Below are 23,805 nucleotides of genomic sequence, written 5' to 3'. Positions count from 1 at the left end.
ACACATAGCTATTACACTGGACGCTAGCTACATCGACAACTTTAGTCAAACTACACAAGAGTAAATCTCTTTAAACACTACGGCCATCTGCTCCTGGTTCGGCCCTCCGATCCAAATTTAGAACCCGGTTCGGCCGGCGAGTCAAAAAGTTTGCCCACCCCTGCTCTAGACGGTCCAGTTGCAAGCAGAAATTAAAGATATTTCTGTGGATAATCGCCGAGTTTGTATTCGCGCCCACGAATTATAATCTCGGCGGGAGTAGCGCCAATTGAAGTCACATAGGCGTCACATGACTGCAACGTAATATTATCTAAAACGGTAAATTAGAGTTAAATAAAGTTCACTTTTTTATTCAACGCGATCATTTACAACCGTTGACCAGGGAGAATCGTCGAAATTCGGCCTCTGTGGTAGGCCGCAGACGCAGAGTTCGACGTAGCCGGCGCACTCACTCGCTTTTCAGGGCAACAAAAGTACTTCTTTTTAAAACCAATGAGTTGTATTTACCGTGTACGCTCTAGACGGTCCAGTTGCAAGCAGGAAATAAAAATATTTCTCTTGTTAGTCGTCGCTGTGTCGCGTTTCTCGGCATTGCCGCCTTCCTACGTCCAGCTGCAAGCCGCGTCCTCGGATTTGAATTTTGGCGGAAGCTCCACCCACCAACGTCACGTCCGCGTCACATGACTGCGGCGTAATATTATCTAAAACGGTAAATTAGAGTTAAATAAAGTTCTCTTTTTTAATCAACGCGATCATTTACAACCGTTGACCAGGGAGAATCGTCGAAATTCGGCGTCTGTGGCTGAAAGCAGACGCCGAACTCGACGTCCCCCCCCAACCGCCACACTCACTCGCTTTTCAGGGCTACAAAAGTACTTCTTTTTAAAAACAATGGGTTGTATTTACCGTGTGCGCTCTGGACGGTACAGTTGCAAGCAGAAAAAAAAAATATTTCTCTTGTTAGTCGTCGCTGTGTCTCGTTGCTCGGCATTGCCGTCTTCCTGTCGCGAGCCGCGCGCTCGGATTTGAATTTTGGCGGAAGCTCCGCCCATCGACATCATGTCCGCGTCATGTGACCACAACATGGCTGACATCCTATAGCAACCGCTGTTTTGTTTAGTAGACTTACAGTTGTTATGCGTTGAAATAATGGCGCAAACTCAAAATAGATTTAAATACATTAAAAAAGTCTTCCTATTTAATGACCAGCTCAGTGGCAAGATCCGCCCTTCAACGTCACGTGACCACGGTGTGGCAGACGTCATGACATGAAAAATGATGAATCATAACACACACGACATGTCATATTGTACCAATACATCAGAATGATGAGTTAAAAGTTAAATTCCCAATGATCGTCACACACACATCTGGGTGTGGTGAAATTTGTCCTCTGCATTTAACCCATCCCCGTGTGATCTTAATCCATCCCCGGGGGAGAGGGGAGCAGTGAGCAGCAGCGGTGCCGTGCTCGGGAATCATTTGGTGATCTAACCCCCCAATTCCAACCCTTAATGCTGAGTGCCAAGCAGGGAGGCAGTAGGTCCCATTTTTATAGTCTTTGGTATGACTCGGCCGGGGTTTGAACCCACAACCTTCCGTCCGTCTCAGGGCGGACACTCTACCACTAGGCCACTGAGCTGGTCAAATAAGATGATCCTTTATTATTCCCTCAATGGGGAAACTCCTGTGTAAGCAGCAGTACACTTAACATATACACACACACACGCATGTGGAGAAGGGGGTAAAAGATTTTAAAAAGTAAAAGATATATATAATTAAAAAAAATATGGACAGTATATACACAATATAAATAAATATTAGATAGAAAAATAGTGCAAAGGAAGAAAAAAAACTGTGCAAAAAATAAAGCAGGTAAAAAGAGTATGAGGTAGACAGATATTGCACGTTAATATTCTTTGTGTGTCTTGACATGTGAAGAGATTGACAATAAAGCTGACTTTTGACTTTTTTGACTTTTTGATTATTGCACGTAATTATTGTCCGTTAGCTACAGTGATAAGCCTGGTTGTCCAGTCTGATGGCAGCAGGGAGGAAGGACCTGCGTGCGATGCCTCTCGGTGGGTCATCGTGGGTGACGAAGCCGGTCACTGATGGAGCTCTCCAGGGCTCTGACAGTCTCATGAAGGGGGTGGGAGATGTTGTCCATGATGGAGGACAGCTTAGCCACCCTCCTCCTCTCCCCTACCACCTCCACACGGTCCAGACTGCAGCCCAGGACAGAGCCGGCTTTTTTCACCGCCTTGTCCAGCCTCTTTGTTTGCTACTTGGCACTATGATCATTTAGTAACTGCGTAGCTAAATTCCCTTGTCTCCTAAACATACGCATGGGTCACTGTTTATCTTGGAAATTGGCCGCACATTGCTGCAGGCCGCATTTTGTGTGTGTCGCTGGAATTACCAAAGCCGTGTGTTATTATTTAATAAATGCACCCTGTGTTCTATTTCCTGTCTTACAGTCTTAAGTCACCGAAGCGGAATCCAAATGTGAGAGACCTCCTCTGCTTGCGGTTGGAAGTCACGTTATGAAGACGTCACAGCTTGGCTTTGGCCAATTGATCCCTCAGCTCCAGCCAGGCGAGGGTGGAATAGCTGCAACTGATACTGAGTCCGACGTCAGCGCCACATATACTCCCTGAGTCGACAGCGGCGGAGGCCGAAGATTTCGATGCATTTAATGATTTGGAGTGACGCGGATGTTTTGATCAACGTGTTATTTATGTTATATTTATTTGAATAACTGTTAATTTTACGTCAGTTCCTCGTTTGTGTTTATGTAACGTTACAATACCGTATGCGTATCGTTTAGGCTGTTGTTGCCTATTCGTGTCTGTTCTTGATGTTGGATTTTATCGAATTAAGTTCCGCCAAACATGCGACTTACGTTTTTTTTCTTTTTTATTATGCATTTTATGGCTGTTGTTGCGACTTGTACTCCTGAGCGACGGAAAACACTGTAGTTAGCAATCAGTAGACCAGCTTAAAAAAAATGTATGTTGATGTAACAGAACATATGTCTATACACGCGGTTGAAATGAAAGAGTGGGTTGTTAACACAAATGAACATTGAAATATTAAACATTTCTTTGTAGTTATGGACCTTGTGCGTTCTCCATTGAGCCTCTGACCTGGCCAAGCTGTTTCAGAACTCCAGGTCCCAGCCTGACTCGTCATCAGGGGGAGGGCCCTCGGTGTCCAGGGGGAAGTCATCAAAGTTGCTGTTGTCCAACGGGCCGTCCACCTGATGGCAAAAGCGTACAGCGCCGCAGAGCAAAACACCTTCAGCGGCGGGCGGTTTGTCACGCTCGGCATGCCGCGTCTTTGACGACGTCACAGTTGCTCAGCTGTGATTGGGTTAACTGAACAACCGTGACATCATTTTTCTGCAAGCAGCAGCAAAATGCACAAAGCCCTCCGATGGATCAAAGATTTGGCTGTCGCGTCATATTCTTCGAGCTGACTGCCTCTCGGAGCTCACGTGCAATCTTGGCTGGGGCTACCGTGGCGAGCCCTGCAGACGGCAAAGCGCTTCCAGCCCACGCAACCGAGGTGCCTCTAAAGGGGCGCCAACTCACCCTTGGCATAAAGGGACAGTCCAAGGTTCCCTGGCGGAGGCCATCCCAGTTGAAGCCCTCGAACCACCTGATTGCAGGAAGAAGAGGAGGGACAATGAGGGCGCGGACGACCGCCGGCCTGCACGTTATGTTACTCACTTGTGCTTCTGAATGTCCTTTACGCCGTTCTTCTGGTTCCCGAGACGTTCCGAGGGGTTGTCCCTGACACACACACACGCGCTTGCTTACGACGGCCATATTCAGCACTCGAATTCTATCATCTCCTCTACGTCTGCTCCCTTCTCGCCCAAACAGCTCTGACGTGAGCCGACTGTGAACGAGCCGCAGTCGACACCAACTGGCGCCCCGATGAGCAATTGGACGTCAATCCAAACGGAGCGCGGCGGGCGAGAAGAGCGCCCTAAGTGTGCCTTCTGTGAGCGCACAATTTGGGGCCGCTGCGCAAACTGGCCCTCTTGCGACCCCACCTCTCTTAACTAAGAAGGGCAAATACTTGGTAGCCTTTGCTGGGCCACAACCTGCAGAGTCTCTTGATGAGGTTTGCGGCACTCTTGGTGATCTTTTTGGGGAATTCCACCATGTCGATCCCCCTCAAGATGATGTTGTACGTCTTCATGGGGTCCGAGCCGGAAAACGGCGGACTGCGGGACCGACCGGGAAGGGATCAACGCGCTGCCGAAGCCCGCACGATCACGCCAATGCGCACAAGACCGCCCGCCCACCTACCTTCCGCTGAGAAGCTCAAAGACCAGGATCCCCAGGGACCAGCAGTCGGCCGAGCTGTCGTGACCTTTGTTGAGGATGATCTCGGGGGCCACGTACTCGGGGGTCCCGCAGAAGGTCCAGGTCTTCTTCCCCAAGCCCACCTTCTTAGCGAAGCCAAAATCCACCTAGCGGCCGGACGCACGCACGCACGCCCGCGCCGCGCCCTCCGTTAGCGTCACGCCGCCGCTGTTGACGAGCGCCTTGAAGACTCACCAACTTGGCGTAGCCTCTGTGGTCAAGGATGATATTCTCCGGCTTGAGGTCTCGGTAGATGATCCCTTTACAGTGGAGCTCCGCCAGAGCCTCGATAACGCACGCCGTGTAGAATCTTGTGGTCCCGTCGTCAAAGGAGCCCCTGGTGGCACAGAAAGGGACAGCACGCTTGCGACGTCGGCGTTTGGGCCCATCTTTGTGACTTTCAAAGAACGCGGCCGGCGGTGCCTTCGCACACAGCGACAACGTGCTCATCCCGACCCGACACCCACCTGTCTCTTAAGAGCGTCCACAGCTCTCCGCCAAGACAAACCTCTAGCAGCATATACAAGTATTTGGGGTCCCGGAAGGTGCGGTACAACCTGCGGACAGGGACGCATTACTGTGCTTCAGAACAGCTGGCGGCGGCCACTTATGAGTAGGGGTGTGACGATGCATCGATATAATGCTCTACGATTTGTTGGCATCGATGCTAAACGTAAACATCGATCTATACCGCCCGTTTTTGACCTCAGACATTAGACGCGACTTTATTTTGAAATCCAGTTCATTGTTGCTTGCTTCCTCTTTCCGGGAGCAGCGCGCGGCGTGTTGTGTTGTGAGCAGAGCAGGCACGTGAAAGGGGAGCCGACAACTACGCGGCTCCTGGGCTGGTGCTATGGCTAGTGTCCAAGAAGACAAGGACATTCGTTCCCCTTTGGGCTTCAAGTCATTCATTTGGAAGCACTTTGTAATTTCCTAAATAAAGAGTTTGCAGTACCTTGTTGATTTTGCGTATGAATTGTTATAAATCAGGATATTGTTCTATATTTATCGTAGAGCACTATATCGTGATGTATCGTGAATGAATCACAGCAGGCTTTAAGATATGAATTGTTATAAATCAGGATATTGTTCTATATCGATCGTAGAGCACTATACCGTGATGTATCGTGAATGAATCACAGCAGGCTTTAAGATATCGGCAAATATCGTATCGTGGTTCTTTGTATCGATATATCGTATCGTGACAAAACCCGCGATTTACACCCCTACTTATGAGGGGAAAAGAAACAATGGGCTTGAGGCCGCTGGCACGCGGGCACCTCAAACCTGCGTTTGGCACCCCACGAGCTGGACTTGTACTTTGCCTGCTTTGGACATGAACGGAGGGACTAAACAGTGACCTGATGATGAAGGGGCTGTTGACTTCCATCATGATGCGGCGTTCCGACAGGATGTGCTCCTGCTGCCTGGTGTCCAGAATGTGGCGCTTCTTCAACACTTTGAGGGCGAAGGAGCGCCCGGCGTCTCTCTTGAGCTGCACCTGAAGGCGACGCGGCCACACCTCACCACGCGTCGGCACCACGGCCGCCGGCGCGGGGACCCACCCACCAGCTCCACGCGGCTGAAGCCACCCATGCCCAAGGTGCAGACCACGGCAAGGTCGTCGAGCGTCACGCCGGAGAAGAAGTCGTCCTCAGCCGGGCACCTGCGCACGTGCGTTAGTGCATCGTTGCCTCGACGTCAATAGAGAGTTCGTCGGCGATGTACACCACTTACTTGGCTTTGACGTGCTCGTCGTCTCCCTGCTGGCGGTCCACTTCCTCTAAGCCGCCGATCAGCTGCTTGAAGGACCTGCGGAACAAAGGAGAGTGCCGTGAGGCAGCATGAACCCGACTGAGGAGCGGCCTCACTCCTTCAGAGGATGTGGAAAACACACAAGGACGCCAAAGACTCTGTTTTTTAGGACTCTAAATATTCTTTTGATTTTGCTTTGTGTCGAGCAAGTTTCTGCAAGTTTCTGCCGCATTTGCTTCCGTGAAGGCATGACAGTGGCTGCTGGGATAAACAATGACTACTCAGCCATGCACGATGTTTGCCTTGTCTGATGTGAAAGGATGGAACGTGGGAGGGGGAGGGGGGGGGTTGTAGCCTTTGCATTGCCTGTCTGGAAGAGGGGAATAATGACAGCTGGAGGGAAATGTTCATCTCGGATTCCCAGCCCTGGCCACCCCGGCTTCAAACCAAACCACCAATGCTCACTCTGTCTACCACCAGACAGGTGACGGCGCCCTCTGCTGTCACGCTGGCCGTACGCACATCTTCCCTACGAGACAGGAAAGGCAGCACGTTAAATGGATGGCGGGAAGGCACGGGCGACGGCGACGTGAACGGCGTAGCGCGCTTTCACCCTTTCAGCGCTTGCTCGCCAAACCAGTCGCCTTAGAACAGCGTCTTCACCGGCACCTGCTGACCACTGGGGGCGGTCTGCTGCCACACCGTCACCTGCACATGCTCACAAGTGAGATTTTGCACGAAGGAAGCCAAAAGTCATACCTTGTGAGGCCGTGCAAAGTAAAAGTGAGCAGACTTTGCCCAATCCACTTTGGCAGCGCACCTTACGGGCAGGCACGGAACGAGTAGAAAAGCTCACCTGCCCTTCACTGATAATGAAGAAGGTGTCTCCCGTGGCGCCCTGCCGGATGATGTAGTCGCCATTGCTATAGTGAGTCTGATGTGCGCAGACACACACACACACACACACACGGGGGGTCAGATGACCAGAGAGTGACACGTGCAGGCGGGTCTGGACTCACCTCCTCCAGAACATCAGCCAGCTTGCTGAGAACGTCCTCTGGAAGGGCCTGGAAGGACGGAACGCTAGCGACAGGGAGACGCCACGTCATTTGGACGTCAGGCTGCTGCCATGTCACGACGTCAAGGTTACCTGCGCAGGAAGTCCGTGTACTGGGAATGCTTGATGAGGCCGGTCCTCATCATAATGGTCTGAAAGCCCTGGCGATCAATGGCCCACAACTTGATGTCGGTCAGAGCTGCACACACGCACATGTGCATGCGCGCACACGCACGCACGCACACGCACACACACACGCTGGAAGATGACGCCTGGACTCCGGTCCTAGCTTCAGGGGGCGCTGTCGTGTGCACTGTGGTGTACCCGTCACTGTAGCCGTGCGCGTGCAGTTGTACAAGATGGCGAGCTCGCCAAAGACTTTGCCGGGGCCGATGGTGCACAGCTTTTTGCCTTCTTTGCTCACCTCCACCATGCCCTCTGTGGACGGACGCAAAAGGGAAAACGGGAGCCGTGGCTCGGAAGCAAAAGCTGCAGTGACCCACCCTCCAGAACAAAGACGCTAGATCCGTCGTCGCCCTCCTGGATGACGCAGCAGCCTTTGTCCAGGCTGGTGGGCCGCATGCAGTCCAAGATGGTGAGGATCTGGAAACGGGGCGGACGTCAAAGCGTGAGCAAAACAGACGCCAAGTGGGGGGTGAGGGTGGAGGTGTGGTGGGGGGGGGGTTGGGGTCTTCTCACCTGTCCATGTTCCAGATGCTTCATGAAGTCATTGTCCATCAGCGCTCTCTGGATCAGCTCGCTGGACCTGCACGCAAACACACCCTGGCTCCAATGGGGCAGGCACCTTTCTCAGGGCCGGCCTTCTCGGTCTCCCACGACCCCGACCGAGAGGCAGCCTCGGCTTGAGGTAGGAAGCGTCGCCTCTGCGCAACACACACTCCTCACGGCTCTTTTTTTTTTTCACAGCGGAAAGGAATGGTCCGAACCGCAGATGTAACGATTGAAAAGAGTCTGCAAAACACAGAACAAAAATAACATAAGTTCACTCTTTGCTCTTGCAGTAGCTGGTGAGCGTGACGTCGGTGAGTCGGGCAGGATCCAGAGCGCTGGGTTCTGCCGATATGGCCTGTCTCTTGGTGCGCTGAGGCTCATCGAGTGACGGTGCTGGCATTGCTGGAGCGCCACCTGCTGGATGCAACAAAAAAAGGTGAAGAAAATGTTAAAAAAAAACATAACCTCCGCCCGGGCGGACCTCAACAGTTCAGTGACTCAGGAGAACGTTTTGTCACACCTGCGTCGGGTGTCTGTGCAGCGGCAGTATCGTCGGTGCCCGGCATCAAACTACGATGACGGTCCAGCTCGGCCCGCAAATGGCCAATCAGGAGATCTTTGGCATCCAGTTCTGACTCCAGCTCCTCAATCAGCGCGTCTCGCTCCGTCAGCTCCTCAATCTTCCGCTGCAACGCCACCTGCAGGTCACGCAGCATGCCGCCGCCTCTCTTTGTTGCCGCCATCAGCCGAGTGCTCGTGCCCTACAAGAAAGAGACTCTTTGTTGCCGCCATCAGCCTAGTGCCCGTGCCCTACAAGGAAGAGACTCGTGTGCAGTCAGACGCGCGCAGACGTGGTTGCACAGGTCAATCCACGGTTTCCATACAAAGGAGCTGATGAGGAGAGCTTAAGTGTGGCTCGGAATAAAACAACTTAGTGTAGGCGCAAAAATAATAATAATGCATTCAATTCATATAGTGTTTTTCAAGGATCCAAAGACGCTTCAATGCTCTGTCTGTTGGTTTTCATTCAGCCTGACCAATTCCGGCTTAAAAACAGCCCAGTTTGGTTCTAAATTGGACCAACCCAAGTACAGTGAAACCTTGGCTTACGAACATCTATGTATACTTGGCAACTTTTTGGGGTCTTGAGATGGTTTTCCCCCTCTGAGTCATTGTCTCCTTTTGTCCTCCCTCTATCGTTCACAGAGTCCTTTGACCATGTGTTGGTTGTTGGGTTTCACTTTCAAAGAGGACTAAGTAAAAAAAAAAAAGTTTTTTTAAAGAGGACGAAACAAACGCCTGCCTTACCTCCTTGTTGTGACTTCAGCACGCTTCTGGAATGAGGATTTGGAAGAATGTTCTGTCGGCGCGTCCTCGGATGAGCTACTCACACGTGCATGCGCACAGGTGACTTTGACAGCTCCTCCTCAGAAAAAAGAGAAAAAAAAGAGCAAAGAATCTGCCACAAATCTTTGCGTTGAAGAAACCGAAGAACTGTGAGCGAAACATTTAGCTTGTGTCAGAAGTCATCAAAGATACAAAGCGTGTATGATTTGGCAAAGGATAAACATATCAACCCACCCCGAACTATAGGCCTGGGACTGAGGTCCGCCACAAGCTCACACAACTTCATAGTACATACATTTGTGGTCGGTCACTCAACCGCGCAGAAGAAATAAATATCCTCCGAACCCGATGGTCGACTTTTGTGCGCTGTCTGCTCTACCGCTAGGGGGCGGCCGCGCGGGAGGGCGAGCAACGAGTGTGCTCCGATTACTCGGACGAAGAAGGCTTCCGCAGACAAATAACATGGCGGCGCCCGAGAGCGGCGAGCAAGCGAGCCAATTGGAATTGTATCCTTGGATTGCAGTGATGTTGAAGCGTCGAGAGTTCTCTTTGCAGTTTCAGCCAAACTAGCAATAAGGTTATCGCGTCTCCGACGTCTCTGGGCCTGATTCTCCGCGAGCGAGCTTGGCTTCTTTCCTGAGCGCTGACGTCGAGTCACTCGCACACGTTTCCTTGACCCTCCCCTTTTCTAGCTCGCTGCAAGTTCCCTTCCAGTCGGCGCGCCAGGCTGCTGTGGCTCTGCGCTCGCTGAGTCCCGACCGCGAGCCCCGGCGAGGAGGCGTCCGCAAGCGGCTGACGCTCGCCGGGAGTGTGCTCAGCGCGTGAGGAGCCTTCGCCCGGCCCCGCTGCCGTCGCCCGCACGCCCACCCGCCAGTGACCTCTTGTGACCTTTTCAGGAAGTGGCGTGCAGAGCAAGCTCGCGTCCTTCGCGTATCCGTCAACTCCTTCCTGGAGCACCTCGACCTGGTCTTGGAGACCATGCGTGCCTTTCCCGCCGACGTCGGACAGGATCCTCACAGCGTTCTTGGTCGTCCACCTTCGATGGACACGCGAGGGCCCGCCTTCATGGAAAACTTCAGCGAGCCGATGCTGCGTTCTTGATTTAAAGTTTTTAGCGTTAAGCATGTTTATCCTTTTTTTTCCTAAGTTGATTTCATCGCGCGCTTGATTACTGGCGTCAGCTATTGCCCAAAATGTCGCCACGAGCTGCTGTAGACGCAAGGCAGCCAAGCCAGCGCTCCGTTGGTTTTGCTCTGACCATTGTGCTCGTCTGCGTTGGGGCAGGGTATTTTTGGTTCTTATTTAAATGTTTTTCCCCTGATCTCACGTGTGCTTCATGTGTAAATGTACGTATCATTTTGCTTTGAATAAAAACAGAAGTCGCCTGCCTTTTTCTTTTTTTTTCTGGTTTGCTTCCTTTGTTCAGTTTGTGTCAAAGTACAAATGAAATCGCAGGGGTGTGATGGACCTGCCGAACCGCAAAAGGTGACACCTGGCTTCACTTGAAGTGTCCTGCCGTTTCTTCCTTGGGTCCTTCCCCGTTTCCTTCCGTCCTGGATCAAAAGTCGTCGTCGTTGCAAATGTCCAAGTAGACGTCAAAGGCTTCTCGGTTGCAGTTTCCGTCGGGCGTGAAGACGTACTTGTGGAAGGTGCCGTCCACGCAGATGGCTGCCATAGAGAGCAAAGGAAATGTTAGAGGCGAAATGTGGCCGGTGCGCAGCAAACGACGACCCCTCCCTCGGACCGATGACGGAGTTGACGTTCTTGGATGTGTTCTTCCCGAAGGCGCAGATGCAGGCGCACTCGGCGGGCACGGTGAAGCTGGCCAGCGACCACTGGCTGTCCACGTACTGGCCGATGACGGGGCCCACCTTGCCCACGCGCGCCAACCTGGCAGGCGCACACGCACGTTGAAGAGGGAGTGGGCGAGGGAGCGGGGCGGCGGCCTTACGCGGAGCGGCGGCCTTACGCGGAGCGGCGGTCTTACGCGGAGCGGCGGTTAAGTTTGGTGTCTTTCAGGGCGAAGATGTGGACCGTCCCTTTGTCACTGGATGCGCACAAGAAGGACGAGTCGTGACTGAAGTTGAGGCTGTGCAGGTGCGGGGAGGGGACATGGTCAGCGGTGAGCAAACCGACAATTCAAAAAAATAATAATAATAAGGGGGGGGGGCACGCTTACCAGTAGAGCGTGGCGGGGTCGGTGCCTCGCCGCAGCTCCACCAGTTTGTCGCGGCTGCTGGTGTCAAAGAGGCGTATGAGCGTCCCCTTGCGAGAGGCCGAGGCGGCCACGCTTCCCGGCTGGTTGAGCGCCAGGCAGGCGATCTCGCTCTGGTGCGCGTTGATGGTGAACGGCGCCGACGACGTCCCGGGCTTGCTGTTGGACAGGTCCTGGAGGGCGGGAGCGGACTAATGACGGCGACGCAGGCTCTCCCGCGTACGCTTGGAAGTGTGAGGGGCAATTTACCGCCAGCTGCAGACTTCCACATTTGTGTCCCGGGAAAACCAGCAGCTGCTTGTCCAGACTCGGACACAAGTCGCACAGACCTGGTGGAAAAGCAGACGCTAATAAAAGGAAGCCGCGCGACTGACTGGCCGAGCGCTCGCTGGCTCACTCGCTCACCTTTGGGGTTGTCGCGCGTATCAAACTCAAAGAGCTTGAGCGGCTTGTCGGGTAAGCTGTACACATAGATCCTGTTCTTCAACACCATGACGATCCTGGGAGGAGGCAGCCCGCCAATTTGTTTGCTTTCAACGTTTGCGCTCCTCTCGGCCAGTTTAGCGAGCCGCCGCCACTCACTTGTCGTGTCGCATCCGGACCGCCAGCACCGGCTTGGTGAAGGTGAACTCCAGGACCAGCTTGTCTTTGGCGTCTCGGGAATCGCACGCGTCATCCCAGATCAGCACTGAAAAGTCACACCGGTTGGCTTCATGGTCGTGCTCGCCCAATTCAAAAGGCACCCACCGGATATCTCAGAGAACTTGGGGCTGACTCCGCCCCCGACCACGGCCAGCAGGTTGGAGCGATGCAGCATGGAGCACGACGCCACGCTGCCCACCTGCTCGTGATCTGCAAAGCAGACGGCGGGCCATGTTAGCAGGCGCCCGGCCAGCGCCGAGCAGCAAGACGCTCACCCAAGTGGCCCTTCTCCATCAAAGGCTCCACATTGTAAATGCGCACACCAGACTCCATGGAGCAGCAGAAACAACCTAAAAGCAAAGCAACGACTGTCACATCTCCAATCCGGTCATGCATTTTCAACATGGCGTGTGGCGTTCAGGACTCTCGGCCTAAATTGTCAGTCTGTGGGAATGGCCCGTTGTCTACTTGGTTTCCAGTCCTTGCCCAAAGACAGCCGGGCTAGGCTACAGCGATACCTGTTCTGCGGATGGACGAGTAGGGGGCACACTGCAAACGATTTTGGAGCGATCTGGCAAAAAATGCCCGTCGCATGTTGATCAAATTTTATTTGAAACATTGCTCGTGCCTGCAAAGACTGGCTGGAAGCGCGTTACGATTTATAGACCAGAAATAGACGTCTAAAATAGGTTGATTTTTAGATCTAAAATAGGTTGATATATAAGACCTAAAATAGACGCCTAAATTAGGTTGATTTATAGACCCTTAGGTTGATTTATAGACCTAAAGTAGACGCTTAAAATAGGTTTATTTTTAGATCTAAAATAGGTTGATATATAGACCTAAAATAGACGATTTATAGACCAGAAATAGACGTCTAAAATAGGTTGATTTTTAGATCTAAAATAGGTTGATATATAGACCTAAAATAGACGCCTAAATTAGGTTGATTTATAGACCCTTAGGTTGATTTATAGACCTAAAGTAGACGTTTAAAATAGATCTAAAATAGGTTGATTTATAGACCAGAAATAGACGTCTAAAATAGGTTGATTTTTAGATCTAAAATAGGTTGATATATAGACCTAAAATAGACGCCTAAATTAGGTTGATTTATAGACCCTTAGGTTGATTTATAGACCTAAAGTAGACGTTTAAAATAGGTTTATTTTTAGATCTAAAATAGGTTGATATATAGACCTAAAATAGACGATTTATAGACCAGAAATAGACGTCTAAAATAGGTTGATTTTTAGATCTAAAATAGGTTGATATATAGACCTAAAATAGACGCCTAAATTAGGTTGAATTATAGACCCTTAGGTTGATTTATAGACCTAAAGTAGACGTTTAAAATAGGTTTATTTTTAGATCTAAAATAGGTTGATATATAGACCTAAAATAGACGATTTATAAACCAGAAATAGACGTCTAAAATAGGTTGATTTTTAGATCTAAAATAGGTTGATATATAGACCTAAAATAGACGCCTAAATTAGGTTGATTTATAGACCTAAAGTAGACGTTTAAAATAGATCTAAAATAGGTTGATTTATAGACCAAAAATAGACGTCTAAAATAGGTTGATTTTTAAACCAAAAATAGACGTCTGAAAAAGGTTGATTTTTAAACCAAAAATAGACGTCTAAAAAAGGTTGATTTTAAAACAAAAAATAGACGTCTAAAATAGGTTGATTTTTAAACCAAAAATAGACGTCTAAAATAGGTTGATTTTTAAACCAAATCTAGACGTCTAAAATAGGTTGATTTTTAAACCAGAAATAGACGTCTAAAATAGGTTGATTTTTAGATCTAAAATAGGTTGATATATAGACCTAAAATGGACACCTAAATTAGGTTGATTTATAGACCCTTAGGTTGATTTATAGACCTAAAGTAGACGTTTAAAATAGGTTTATTTATAGATCTAAAATAGGTTGATTTATAGACCAGAAATACACGTCTAAAATAGGTTGATTTTTTTAGATCTAAAATAGGTTGATATATAGACCTAAAATAGACCCCTAGATTGGGTTGATTTATAGACCTAACGTAGACGTTTAAAATAGGTTTATTTATAGATCTAAAATAGGTTGATTAATAGACCAGAAATAGACGTCTAAAATAGGTTGATTTTTAGATCTAAAATAGGTTGATATATAGACCTAAAATAGACGCCTAAATTAGGTTGATTTATAGACCCTTAGGTTGATTTATAGACCTAAAGTAGACGTTTAAAATAGGTTTAATTATAGATCTAAAATAGACCAGAAATAGACGTCTAAAATAGGTTGATTTTTAGATCTAAAATAGGTTGATATATAGACGTAAAATAGACGCCTAAATTAGGTTGATTTATAGACCCTTAGGTTGATTTATAGACCTAAAGTAGACGTTTAAAATAGATCTAAAATAGGTTGATTTATAGACCAGAAATAGACGTCTAAAATAGGTTGATTTTTAGATCTAAAATAGGTTGACATATAGACCTAAAATAGACGCCTAAATTAGGTTGATTTATAGACCCTTAGGTTGATTTATAGACCTAAAGTAGACGTTTAAAATAGGTTTATTTATAGATCTAAAATAGGTTGATTTATAGACCAGAAATAGACGTCTAAAATAGGTTGATTTTTAGATCTAAAATAGGTTGATATATAGACCTAAAATAGACGCCTAAATTAGGTTGATTTATAGACCCTTAGGTTGATTTATAGACCTAAAGTAGACGTTTAAAATAGGTTTAATTATAGATCTCAAATAGACCAGAAATAGACGTCTAAAATAGGTTGATTTTTAGATCTAAAATAGGTTGATATATAGACCTAAAATAGACGCCTAAATTAGGTTGATTTATAGACCATTAGGTTGATTTATAGACCTAAAGTAGACGTTTAAAATAGGTTTATTTTTAGATCTAAAATAGGTTGATATATAGACCTAAAATAGACGATTTATAGACCAGAAACAGACGTCTAAAATAGGTTGATTTTTAGATCTAAAATAGGTTGATATATAGACCTAAAATAGACGCCTAAATTAGGTTGATTTATAGACCCTTAGGTTGATTTATAGACCTAAAGTAGACGTTTAAAATAGGTTTATTTATAGATCTAAAATAGACCAGAAATAGACGTCTAAAATAGGTTGATTTTTAGATCTAAAATAGGTTGATATATAGACCTAAAATAGACGCCTAAATTAGGTTGATTTATAGACCCTTAGGTTGATTTATAGACCTAAAGTAGACGTTTAAAATAGGTTTAATTATAGATCTCAAATAGACCAGAAATAGACGTCTAAAATAGGTTGATTTTTAGATCTAAAATAGGTTGATATATAGACCTAAAATAGACGATTTATAGACCAGAAATAGACGTCTAAAATAGGTTGATTTTTAGATCTAAAATAGGTTGATATATAGACCTAAAATAGACGCCTCAATTAGGTTGATTTATAGACCCTTAGGTTGATTTACAGACCTAAAGTAGACGTTTAAAATAGGTTTATTTTTAGATCTAAAATAGGTTGATATATAGACCTAAAATAGACGATTTATAAACCAGAAATAGACGTCTAAAATAGGTTGATTTTTAGATCTAAAATAGGTTGATATATAGACCTGAAATAGACGCCTAAATTAGGTTGATTTATAGACCTAAAGTAGACGTTTAAAATAGATCTAAAATAGGTTGATTTATAGACCAGAAATAGACGTCTAAAATAGGTTGATTTTTAGATCTAAAATAGGTTGATATATAGACCTAAAATAGACGCCTAAATTAGGTTGATTTATAGACCCTTAGGTTGATTTATAGACCTAAAGTAGACGTTTAAAATAGGTTTAATTATAGATCTCAAATAGATGTCTAAAATAGGTTTATTTTTAGATCTAAAATAGGTTGATATATAGACCTAAAATAGACGATTTATAGACCAGAAATAGACGTCTAAAATAGGTTGATTTTTTAGATCTAAAATAGGTTGATATATAGACCTAAAATAGACGCCTAGATTAGGTTGATTTATAGACCCTTAGGTTGATTTATAGACCTAACGTAGACGTTTAAAATAGGTTTATTTATAGATCTAAAATAGGTTGATTTATAGACCAGAAATAGATGTCTAAAATAGGTTGATTTTTAGATCTAAAATAGGTTGATATATAGACCTAAAATAGACGCCTAAATTAGGTTGATTTATAGACCCTTAGGTTGATGTATAGACCTAAAGTAGACGTTTAAAATAGATCTAAAATAGGTTGATTTATAGACCAGAAATAGACGTCTAAAATAGGTTGATTTTTAGATCTAAAATAGGTTGATATATAGACCTAAAATAGACGCCTAAGTTAGGTTGATTTATAGACCTAAAGTAGACGTTTAAAATAGCTTTAATTATAGATCTCAAATAGACCAGAAATAGACGTCTAAAATAGGTTGATTTTTAAATCTAAAATAGGTTGATATATAGACCTAAAATAGACGATCTATAGACCAGAAATAGACGTCTAAAATAGGTTGATTTTTAGATCTAAAATAGGTTGATATATAGACCTAAAATACATGCCTAAATTAGGTTGATTTATAGACCCTTAGGTTGATTTATAGGCCTAAAGTAGACGTTTAAAATAGGTTGATTTTTAGATCTAAAATAGGTTGATATATAGACCTAAAATAGACGATTTATAGACCAGAAATAGACGTCTAATATAGGTTGATTTTTAGATCTAAAATAGGTTGATATATAGACCTAAAATAGACGCCTAAATTAGGTTGATTTATAGACCTAAAGTAGACGTTTAAAATAGATCTAAAATAGGTTGATTTATAGACCAGAAATAGACGTCTAAAATAGGTTGATTTTCAGATCTAAAATAGGTTGATATATAGACCTAAAATAGACGCCTAAATTAGGTTGATTTATAGACCCTTAGGTTGATTTATAGACCTAAAGTAGACGTTTAAAATAGATCTAAAATAGGTTGATTTATAGACCAGAAATAGACGTCTAAAATAGGTTGATTTTTTAGATCTAAAATAGGTTGATATATAGACCTAAAATAGACACCTAGATTAGGTTGATTTATAGACCCTTAGGTTGATTTATAGACCTAACGTAGACGTTTAAAATAGGTTTATTTATAGATCTAAAATAGGTTGATTTATAGACCAGAAATAGACGTCTAAAATAGGATGATTTTTAGATCTAAAATAGGTTGATATATAGACCTAAAATAGACGCCTAAATTAGGTTGATTTATAGACCCTTAGGTTGATTTATAGACCTAAAGTAGACGTTTAAAATAGATCTAAAATAGGTTGATTTATAGACCAGAAATAGACGTCTAAAATAGGTTGATTTTTAGATCTAAAATAGGTTGATATATAGACCTAAAATAGACGCCTAAATTAGGTTGATTTATAGACCCTTAGGTTGATTTATAGACCTAAAGTAGACGTTTAAAATAGATCTAAAATAGGTTGATTTATAGACCAGAAATAGACGTCTAAAATAGGTTGATATATAGACCTAAAATAGACGCCTAACTTAGGTTGATTTATAGACCCTTAGGTTGATTTATAGACCTAAAGTAGACGTTTAAAATAGGTTTATTTATAGATCTAAAATAGACCAGAAATAGACGTCTAAAATAGGTTGATTTTTAGATCTAAAATAGGTTGATATATAGACCTAAAATAGACGCCTAAATTAGGTTGATTTATAGACCCTTAGGTTGATTTATAGACCTAAAGTAGACGTTTAAAATAGATCTAAAATAGGTTGATTTATAGACCAGAAATAGACGTCTAAAATAGGTTGATTTTTAGATCTAAAATAGGTTGATATATAGACCTAAAATAGACGCCTAAATTAGGTTGATTCATAGACCCTTAGGTTGATTAATAGACCTAAAGTAGACGTTTAAAATAGGTTTAATTATAGATCTAAAATAGACCAGAAATAGACGTCTAAAATAGGTTGATTTCTAGATCTAAAATAGGTTGATATATAGACCTAAAATGGACACCTAAATTAGGTTGATTTATAGACCCTTAGGTTGATTTATAGACCTAAAGTAGACGTTTAAAATAGGTTTATTTATAGATCTAAAATAGGTTGATTTTATAGATTTAAAATAGGTTGATATATAGACCTAAAATAGACGCCTATATTAGGTTGATTTATAGACCCTTAGGTTGATTTATAGACCTAACGTAGACGTTTAAAATAGGTTTATTTATAGATCTAAAATAGGTTGATTAATAGACCAGAAATAGACGTCTAAAATAGGTTGATTTTTAGATCTAAAATAGGTTGATATATAGACCTAAAATAGACGCCTAAATTAGGTTGATTTATAGACCCTTAGGTTGATTAATAGACCTAAAGTAGACGTTTAAAATAGGTTTAATTATAGATCTAAAATAGACCAGAAATAGACGTCTAAAATAGGTTGATTTTTAGATCTAAAATAGGTTGATATATAGACCTAAAATACATGCCTAAATTAGGTTGATTTATAGACCCTTAGGTTGATTTATAGGCCTAAAGTAGACGTTTAAAATAGGTTGATTTTTAGATCTAAAATAGGTTGATATATAGACCTAAAATAGACGATTTATAGACCAGAAATAGACGTCTAATATAGGTTGATTTTTAGATCTAAAATAGGTTGATATATAGACCTAAAATAGACGCCTAAATTAGGTTGATTTATAGACCTAAAGTAGACGTTTAAAATAGATCTAAAATAGGTTGATTTATAGACCAGAAATAGACGTCTAAAATAGGTTGATTTTCAGATCTAAAATAGGTTGATATATAGACCTAAAATAGACGCCTAAATTAGGTTGATTTATAGACCCTTAGGTTGATTTATAGACCTAAAGTAGACGTTTAAAATAGATCTAAAATAGGTTGATTTATAGACCAGAAATAGACGTCTAAAATAGGTTGATTTTTTAGATCTAAAATAGGTTGATATATAGACCTAAAATAGACACCTAGATTAGGTTGATTTATAGACCCTTAGGTTGATTTATAGACCTAACGTAGACGTTTAAAATAGGTTTATTTATAGATCTAAAATAGGTTGATTTATAGACCAGAAATAGACGTCTAAAATAGGATGATTTTTAGATCTAAAATAGGTTGATATATAGACCTAAAATAGACGCCTAAATTAGGTTGATTTATAGACCCTTAGGTTGATTTATAGACCTAAAGTAGACGTTTAAAATAGATCTAAAATAGGTTGATTTATAGACCAGAAATAGACGTCTAAAATAGGTTGATTTTTAGATCTAAAATAGGTTGATATATAGACCTAAAATAGACGCCTAAATTAGGTTGATTTATAGACCCTTAGGTTGATTTATAGACCTAAAGTAGACGTTTAAAATAGATCTAAAATAGGTTGATTTATAGACCAGAAATAGACGTCTAAAATAGGTTGATATATAGACCTAAAATAGACGCCTAAATTAGGTTGATTTATAGACCCTTAGGTTGATTTATAGACCTAAAGTAGACGTTTAAAATAGGTTTATTTATAGATCTAAAATAGACCAGAAATAGACGTCTAAAATAGGTTGATTTTTAGATCTAAAATAGGTTGATATATAGACCTAAAATAGACGCCTAAATTAGGTTGATTTATAGACCCTTAGGTTGATTTATAGACCTAAAGTAGACGTTTAAAATAGATCTAAAATAGGTTGATTTATAGACCAGAAATAGACGTCTAAAATAGGTTGATTTTTAGATCTAAAATAGGTTGATATATAGACCTAAAATAGACGCCTAAATTAGGTTGATTCATAGACCCTTAGGTTGATTAATAGACCTAAAGTAGACGTTTAAAATAGGTTTAATTATAGATCTAAAATAGACCAGAAATAGACGTCTAAAATAGGTTGATTTTTAGATCTAAAATAGGTTGATATATAGACCTAAAATGGACACCTAAATTAGGTTGATTTATAGACCCTTAGGTTGATTTATAGACCTAAAGTAGACGTTTAAAATAGGTTTATTTATAGATCTAAAATAGGTTGATTTTATAGATTTAAAATAGGTTGATATATAGACCTAAAATAGACGCCTATATTAGGTTGATTTATAGACCCTTAGGTTGATTTATAGACCTAACGTAGACGTTTAAAATAGGTTTATTTATAGATCTAAAATAGGTTGATTAATAGACCAGAAATAGACGTCTAAAATAGGTTGATTTTTAGATCTAAAATAGGTTGATATATAGACCTAAAATAGACGCCTAAATTAGGTTGATTTATAGACCCTTAGGTTGATTTATAGACCTAAAGTAGACGTTTAAAATAGGTTTAATTATAGATCTCAAATAGACCAGAAATAGACGTCTAAAATAGGTTGATTTTTAGATCTAAAATAGGTTGATATATAGACGTAAAATAGACGCCTAAATTAGGTTGATTTATAGACCCTTAGGTTGATTTATGGACCTAAAGTAGACGTTTAAAATAGATCTAAAATAGGTTGATTTATAGACCAGAAATAGACGTCTAAAATAGGTTGATTTTTAGATCTAAAATAGGTTGATATATAGACCTAAAATAGACGCCTAAATTAGGTTGATTTATAGACCCTTAGGTTGATTTATAGACCTAAAGTAGACGTTTAAAATAGGTTTATTTATAGATCTAAAATAGGTTGATTTATAGACCAGAAATAGACGTCTAAAATAGGTTGATTTTTAGATCTAAAATAGGTTGATATATAGACCTAAAATAGACGCCTAAATTAGGTTGATTTATAGACCCTTAGGTTGATTTATAGACCTAAAGTAGACGTTTAAAATAGGTTTAATTATAGATCTCAAATAGACCAGAAATAGACGTCTAAAATAGGTTGATTTTTAGATCTAAAATAGGTTGATATATAGACCTAAAATAGACGATTTATAGACCAGAAATAGACGTCTAAAATAGGTTGATTTTTAGATCTAAAATAGGTTGATATATAAACCTAAAATAGACGCCTAAATTAGGTTGATTTATAGACCCTTAGGTTGATTTATAGACCTAAAGTAGACGTTTAAAATAGGTTTATTTTTAGATCTAAAATAGGTTGATATATAGACCTAAAATAGACGATTTATAGACCAGAAATAGACGTCTAAAATAGGTTGATTTTTAGATCTAAAATAGGTTGATATATAGACCTAAAATAGACGCCTAAATTAGGTTGAATTATAGACCCTTAGGTTGATTTATAGACCTAAAGTAGACGTTTAAAATAGGTTTATTTTTAGATCTAAAATAGGTTGATATATAGACCTAAAATAGACGATTTATAAACCAGAAATAGACGTCTAAAATAGGTTGATTTTTAGATCTAAAATAGGTTGATATATAGACCTAAAATAGACGCCTAAATTAGGTTGATTTATAGACCTAAAGTAGACGTTTAAAATAGATCTAAAATAGGTTGATTTATAGACCAAAAATAGACGTCTAAAATAGGTTGATTTTTAAACCAAAAATAGACGTCTGAAAAAGGTTGATTTTTAAACCAAAAATAGACGTCTAAAATAGGTTGATTTTTTTTTAACCAAAAATAGACGTCTAAAATAGGTTGATTTTTAAACCAAATCTAGACGTCTAAAATAGGTTGATTTTTAAACCAGAAATAGACGTCTAAAATAGGTTGATTTTTAGATCTAAAATAGGTTGATATATAGACCTAAAATGGACACCTAAATTAGGTTGATTTATAGACCCTTAGGTTGATTTATAGACCTAAAGTAGACGTTTAAAATAGGTTTATTTATAGATCTAAAATAGGTTGATTTATAGACCAGAAATATACGTCTAAAATAGGTTGATTTTTTTAGATCTAAAATAGGTTGATATATAGACCTAAAATAGACCCCTAGATTAGGTTGATTTATAGACCCTTGGGTTGATTTATAGACCTAACGTAGACGTTTAAAATAGGTTTATTTATAGATCTAAAATAGGTTGATTAATAGACCAGAAATAGACGTCTAAAATAGGTTGATTTTTAGATCTAAAATAGGTTGATATATAGACCTAAAATAGACGCCTAAATTAGGTTGATTTATAGACCCTTAGGTTGATTTATAGACCTAAAGTAGACGTTTAAAATAGGTTTATTTATAGATCTAAAATAGGTTGATTTATAGACCAGAAATAGACGTCTATAATAGGTTGATTTTTAGATCTAAAATAGGTTGATATATAGACCTAAAATAAACGCCTAAATTAGGTTGATTTATAGACCCTTAGGTTGATTTATAGACCTAAAGTAGACGTTTAAAATAGATCTAAAATAGGTTGATTTATAGACCAGAAATAGACGTCTAAAATAGGTTGATTTTTAGATCTAAAATAGGTTGATATATAGACCTAAAATAGACGATTTATAGACCAGAAATAGACGTCTAAAATAGGTTGATTTTTAGATCTAAAATAGGTCGATATATAGACCTAAAATAGACGCCTAAATTAGGTTGATTTATAGACCCTTAGGTTGATTTATAGACCTAAAGTAGACGTTTAAAATAGATCTAAAATAGGTTGATTTATAGACCAGAAATAGACGTCTAAAATAGGTTGATTTTCAGATCTAAAATAGGTTGATATATAGACCTAAAATAGACGCCTAAATTAGGTTGATTTATAGACCCTTAGGTTGATTTATAGACCTAAAGTAGACGTTTAAAATAGATCTAAAATAGGTTGATTTATAGACCAGAAATAGACGTCTAAAATAGGTTGATTTTTTAGATCTAAAATAGGTTGATATATAGACCTAAAATAGACACCTAGATTAGGTTGATTTATAGACCCTTAGGTTGATTTATAGACCTAACGTAGACGTTTAAAATAGGTTTATTTATAGATCCAAAATAGGTTGATTTATAGACCAGAAATAGACGTCTAAAATAGGATGATTTTTAGATCTAAAATAGGTTGATATATAGACCTAAAATAGACGCCTAAATTAGGTTGATTTATAGACCCTTAGGTTGATTTATAGACCTAAAGTAGACGTTTAAAATAGATCTAAAATAGGTTGATTTATAGACCAGAAATAGACGTCTAAAATAGGTTGATTTTTAGATCTAAAATAGGTTGATATATAGACCTAAAATAGACGCCTAAATTAGGTTGATTTATAGACCCTTAGGTTGATTTATAGACCTAAAGTAGACGTTTAAAATAGATCTAAAATAGGTTGATTTATAGACCAGAAATAGACGTCTAAAATAGGTTGATATATAGACCTAAAATAGACGCCTAAATTAGGTTGATTTATAGACCCTTAGGTTGATTTATAGACCTAAAGTAGACGTTTAAAATAGGTTTATTTATAGATCTAAAATAGACCAGAAATAGACGTCTAAAATAGGTTGATTTTTAGATCTAAAATAGGTTGATATATAGACCTAAAATAGACGCCTAAATTAGGTTGATTTATAGACCCTTAGGTTGATTTATAGACCTAAAGTAGACGTTTAAAATAGATCTAAAATAGGTTGATTTATAGACCAGAAATAGACGTCTAAAATAGGTTGATTTTTAGATCTAAAATAGGTTGATATATAGACCTAAAATAGACGCCTAAATTAGGTTGATTCATAGACCCTTAGGTTGATTAATAGACCTAAA

At 41.4% G+C, this 23,805-nt stretch overlaps 3 protein-coding genes across 4 annotated transcripts; 1 reads left to right on the top strand and 2 right to left on the bottom strand.

Annotated features, from left to right (window-relative positions):
* Positions 1-2,901: 2,901 nt before the first annotated feature.
* LOC133148831 (cGMP-dependent protein kinase 1-like) lies at positions 2,902-8,666 on the bottom strand. The gene is given in 21 exon segments (XM_061271727.1): positions 2,902-3,262; positions 3,597-3,663; positions 3,735-3,797; positions 4,115-4,237; positions 4,323-4,486; positions 4,575-4,716; positions 4,847-4,936; positions 5,741-5,880; positions 5,949-6,045; positions 6,117-6,191; positions 6,251-6,252; positions 6,600-6,663; positions 6,748-6,842; positions 6,991-7,068; positions 7,154-7,217; positions 7,285-7,390; positions 7,516-7,629; positions 7,695-7,794; positions 7,891-7,957; positions 8,199-8,340; positions 8,444-8,666. Coding segments are annotated over 21 exon segments (2,115 nt in total). The 3' UTR covers positions 2,902-3,163.
* Positions 8,667-9,230: 564 nt separating this feature from the next.
* Positions 9,231-12,704, bottom strand: LOC133148828 (WD repeat domain phosphoinositide-interacting protein 4-like). 2 transcript variants are annotated; one of them, XM_061271725.1, is made up of 10 exons: positions 12,403-12,704; positions 12,233-12,337; positions 12,068-12,173; positions 11,891-11,985; positions 11,735-11,814; positions 11,450-11,658; positions 11,258-11,359; positions 11,015-11,160; positions 10,739-10,938; positions 9,231-9,346 (listed from the first exon to the last, which is right to left on the bottom strand). In XM_061271725.1, the coding sequence occupies exons 1-9, from the start codon at positions 12,530-12,532 to the stop codon at positions 10,829-10,831; spliced, it is 1,083 nt and encodes a 360-aa protein (XP_061127709.1). In that variant the 5' UTR covers positions 12,533-12,704; the 3' UTR covers positions 9,231-9,346; positions 10,739-10,828. The 2 variants fall into 2 exon arrangements, with proteins under 2 accessions (XP_061127709.1, XP_061127708.1); XM_061271724.1 differs by having other exon boundaries at positions 9,232-9,349.
* Positions 9,660-10,659, top strand: LOC133148829 (EKC/KEOPS complex subunit LAGE3-like). Its single transcript, XM_061271726.1, has 3 exons — positions 9,660-9,776; positions 9,963-10,091; positions 10,167-10,659. The coding sequence occupies exons 1-3, from the start codon at positions 9,733-9,735 to the stop codon at positions 10,369-10,371; spliced, it is 378 nt and encodes a 125-aa protein (XP_061127710.1). The 5' UTR covers positions 9,660-9,732; the 3' UTR covers positions 10,372-10,659.
* Positions 12,705-23,805: the final 11,101 nt, after the last annotated feature.

Source organism: Syngnathus typhle, unplaced genomic scaffold, assembly GCF_033458585.1.
Source record: "Syngnathus typhle isolate RoL2023-S1 ecotype Sweden unplaced genomic scaffold, RoL_Styp_1.0 HiC_scaffold_178, whole genome shotgun sequence".
NCBI lineage: Eukaryota > Metazoa > Chordata > Actinopteri > Syngnathiformes > Syngnathidae > Syngnathus > Syngnathus typhle.
Note: the sequence above shows the minus strand (reverse complement) of the source record. Positions and strands in the feature narration are given on the sequence as shown.

What these genes read in the sequence shown, in the direction of transcription:
- LOC133148829 (XM_061271726.1), top strand. Translation starts at nt 9,733, where the DNA reads ATGGCGGCGCCCGAGAGCGGCGAGCAAGCGAGCCAATTGGAATT. An exon ending in CAAGCGAGCCAATTGGAATT is followed by an intron (nt 9,777 to 9,962) that starts GTATCCTTGGAT and finishes CCCCTTTTCTAG; the next exon opens with CTCGCTGCAAGTTCCCTTCC. An exon ending in GCCGGGAGTGTGCTCAGCGC is followed by an intron (nt 10,092 to 10,166) that starts GTGAGGAGCCTT and finishes TGACCTTTTCAG; the next exon opens with GAAGTGGCGTGCAGAGCAAG.
- LOC133148828 (XM_061271725.1), bottom strand. Translation starts at nt 12,532, where the DNA reads ATGTTGAAAATGCATGACCGGATTGGAGATGTGACAGTCGTTGCTTTG. An exon ending in CAAGTTCTCTGAGATATCCG is followed by an intron (nt 12,174 to 12,232) that starts GTGGGTGCCTTT and finishes GTGACTTTTCAG; the next exon opens with TGCTGATCTGGGATGACGCG. An exon ending in AAACTTAACCGCCGCTCCGC is followed by an intron (nt 11,161 to 11,257) that starts GTAAGACCGCCG and finishes TGCGCCTGCCAG; the next exon opens with GTTGGCGCGCGTGGGCAAGG.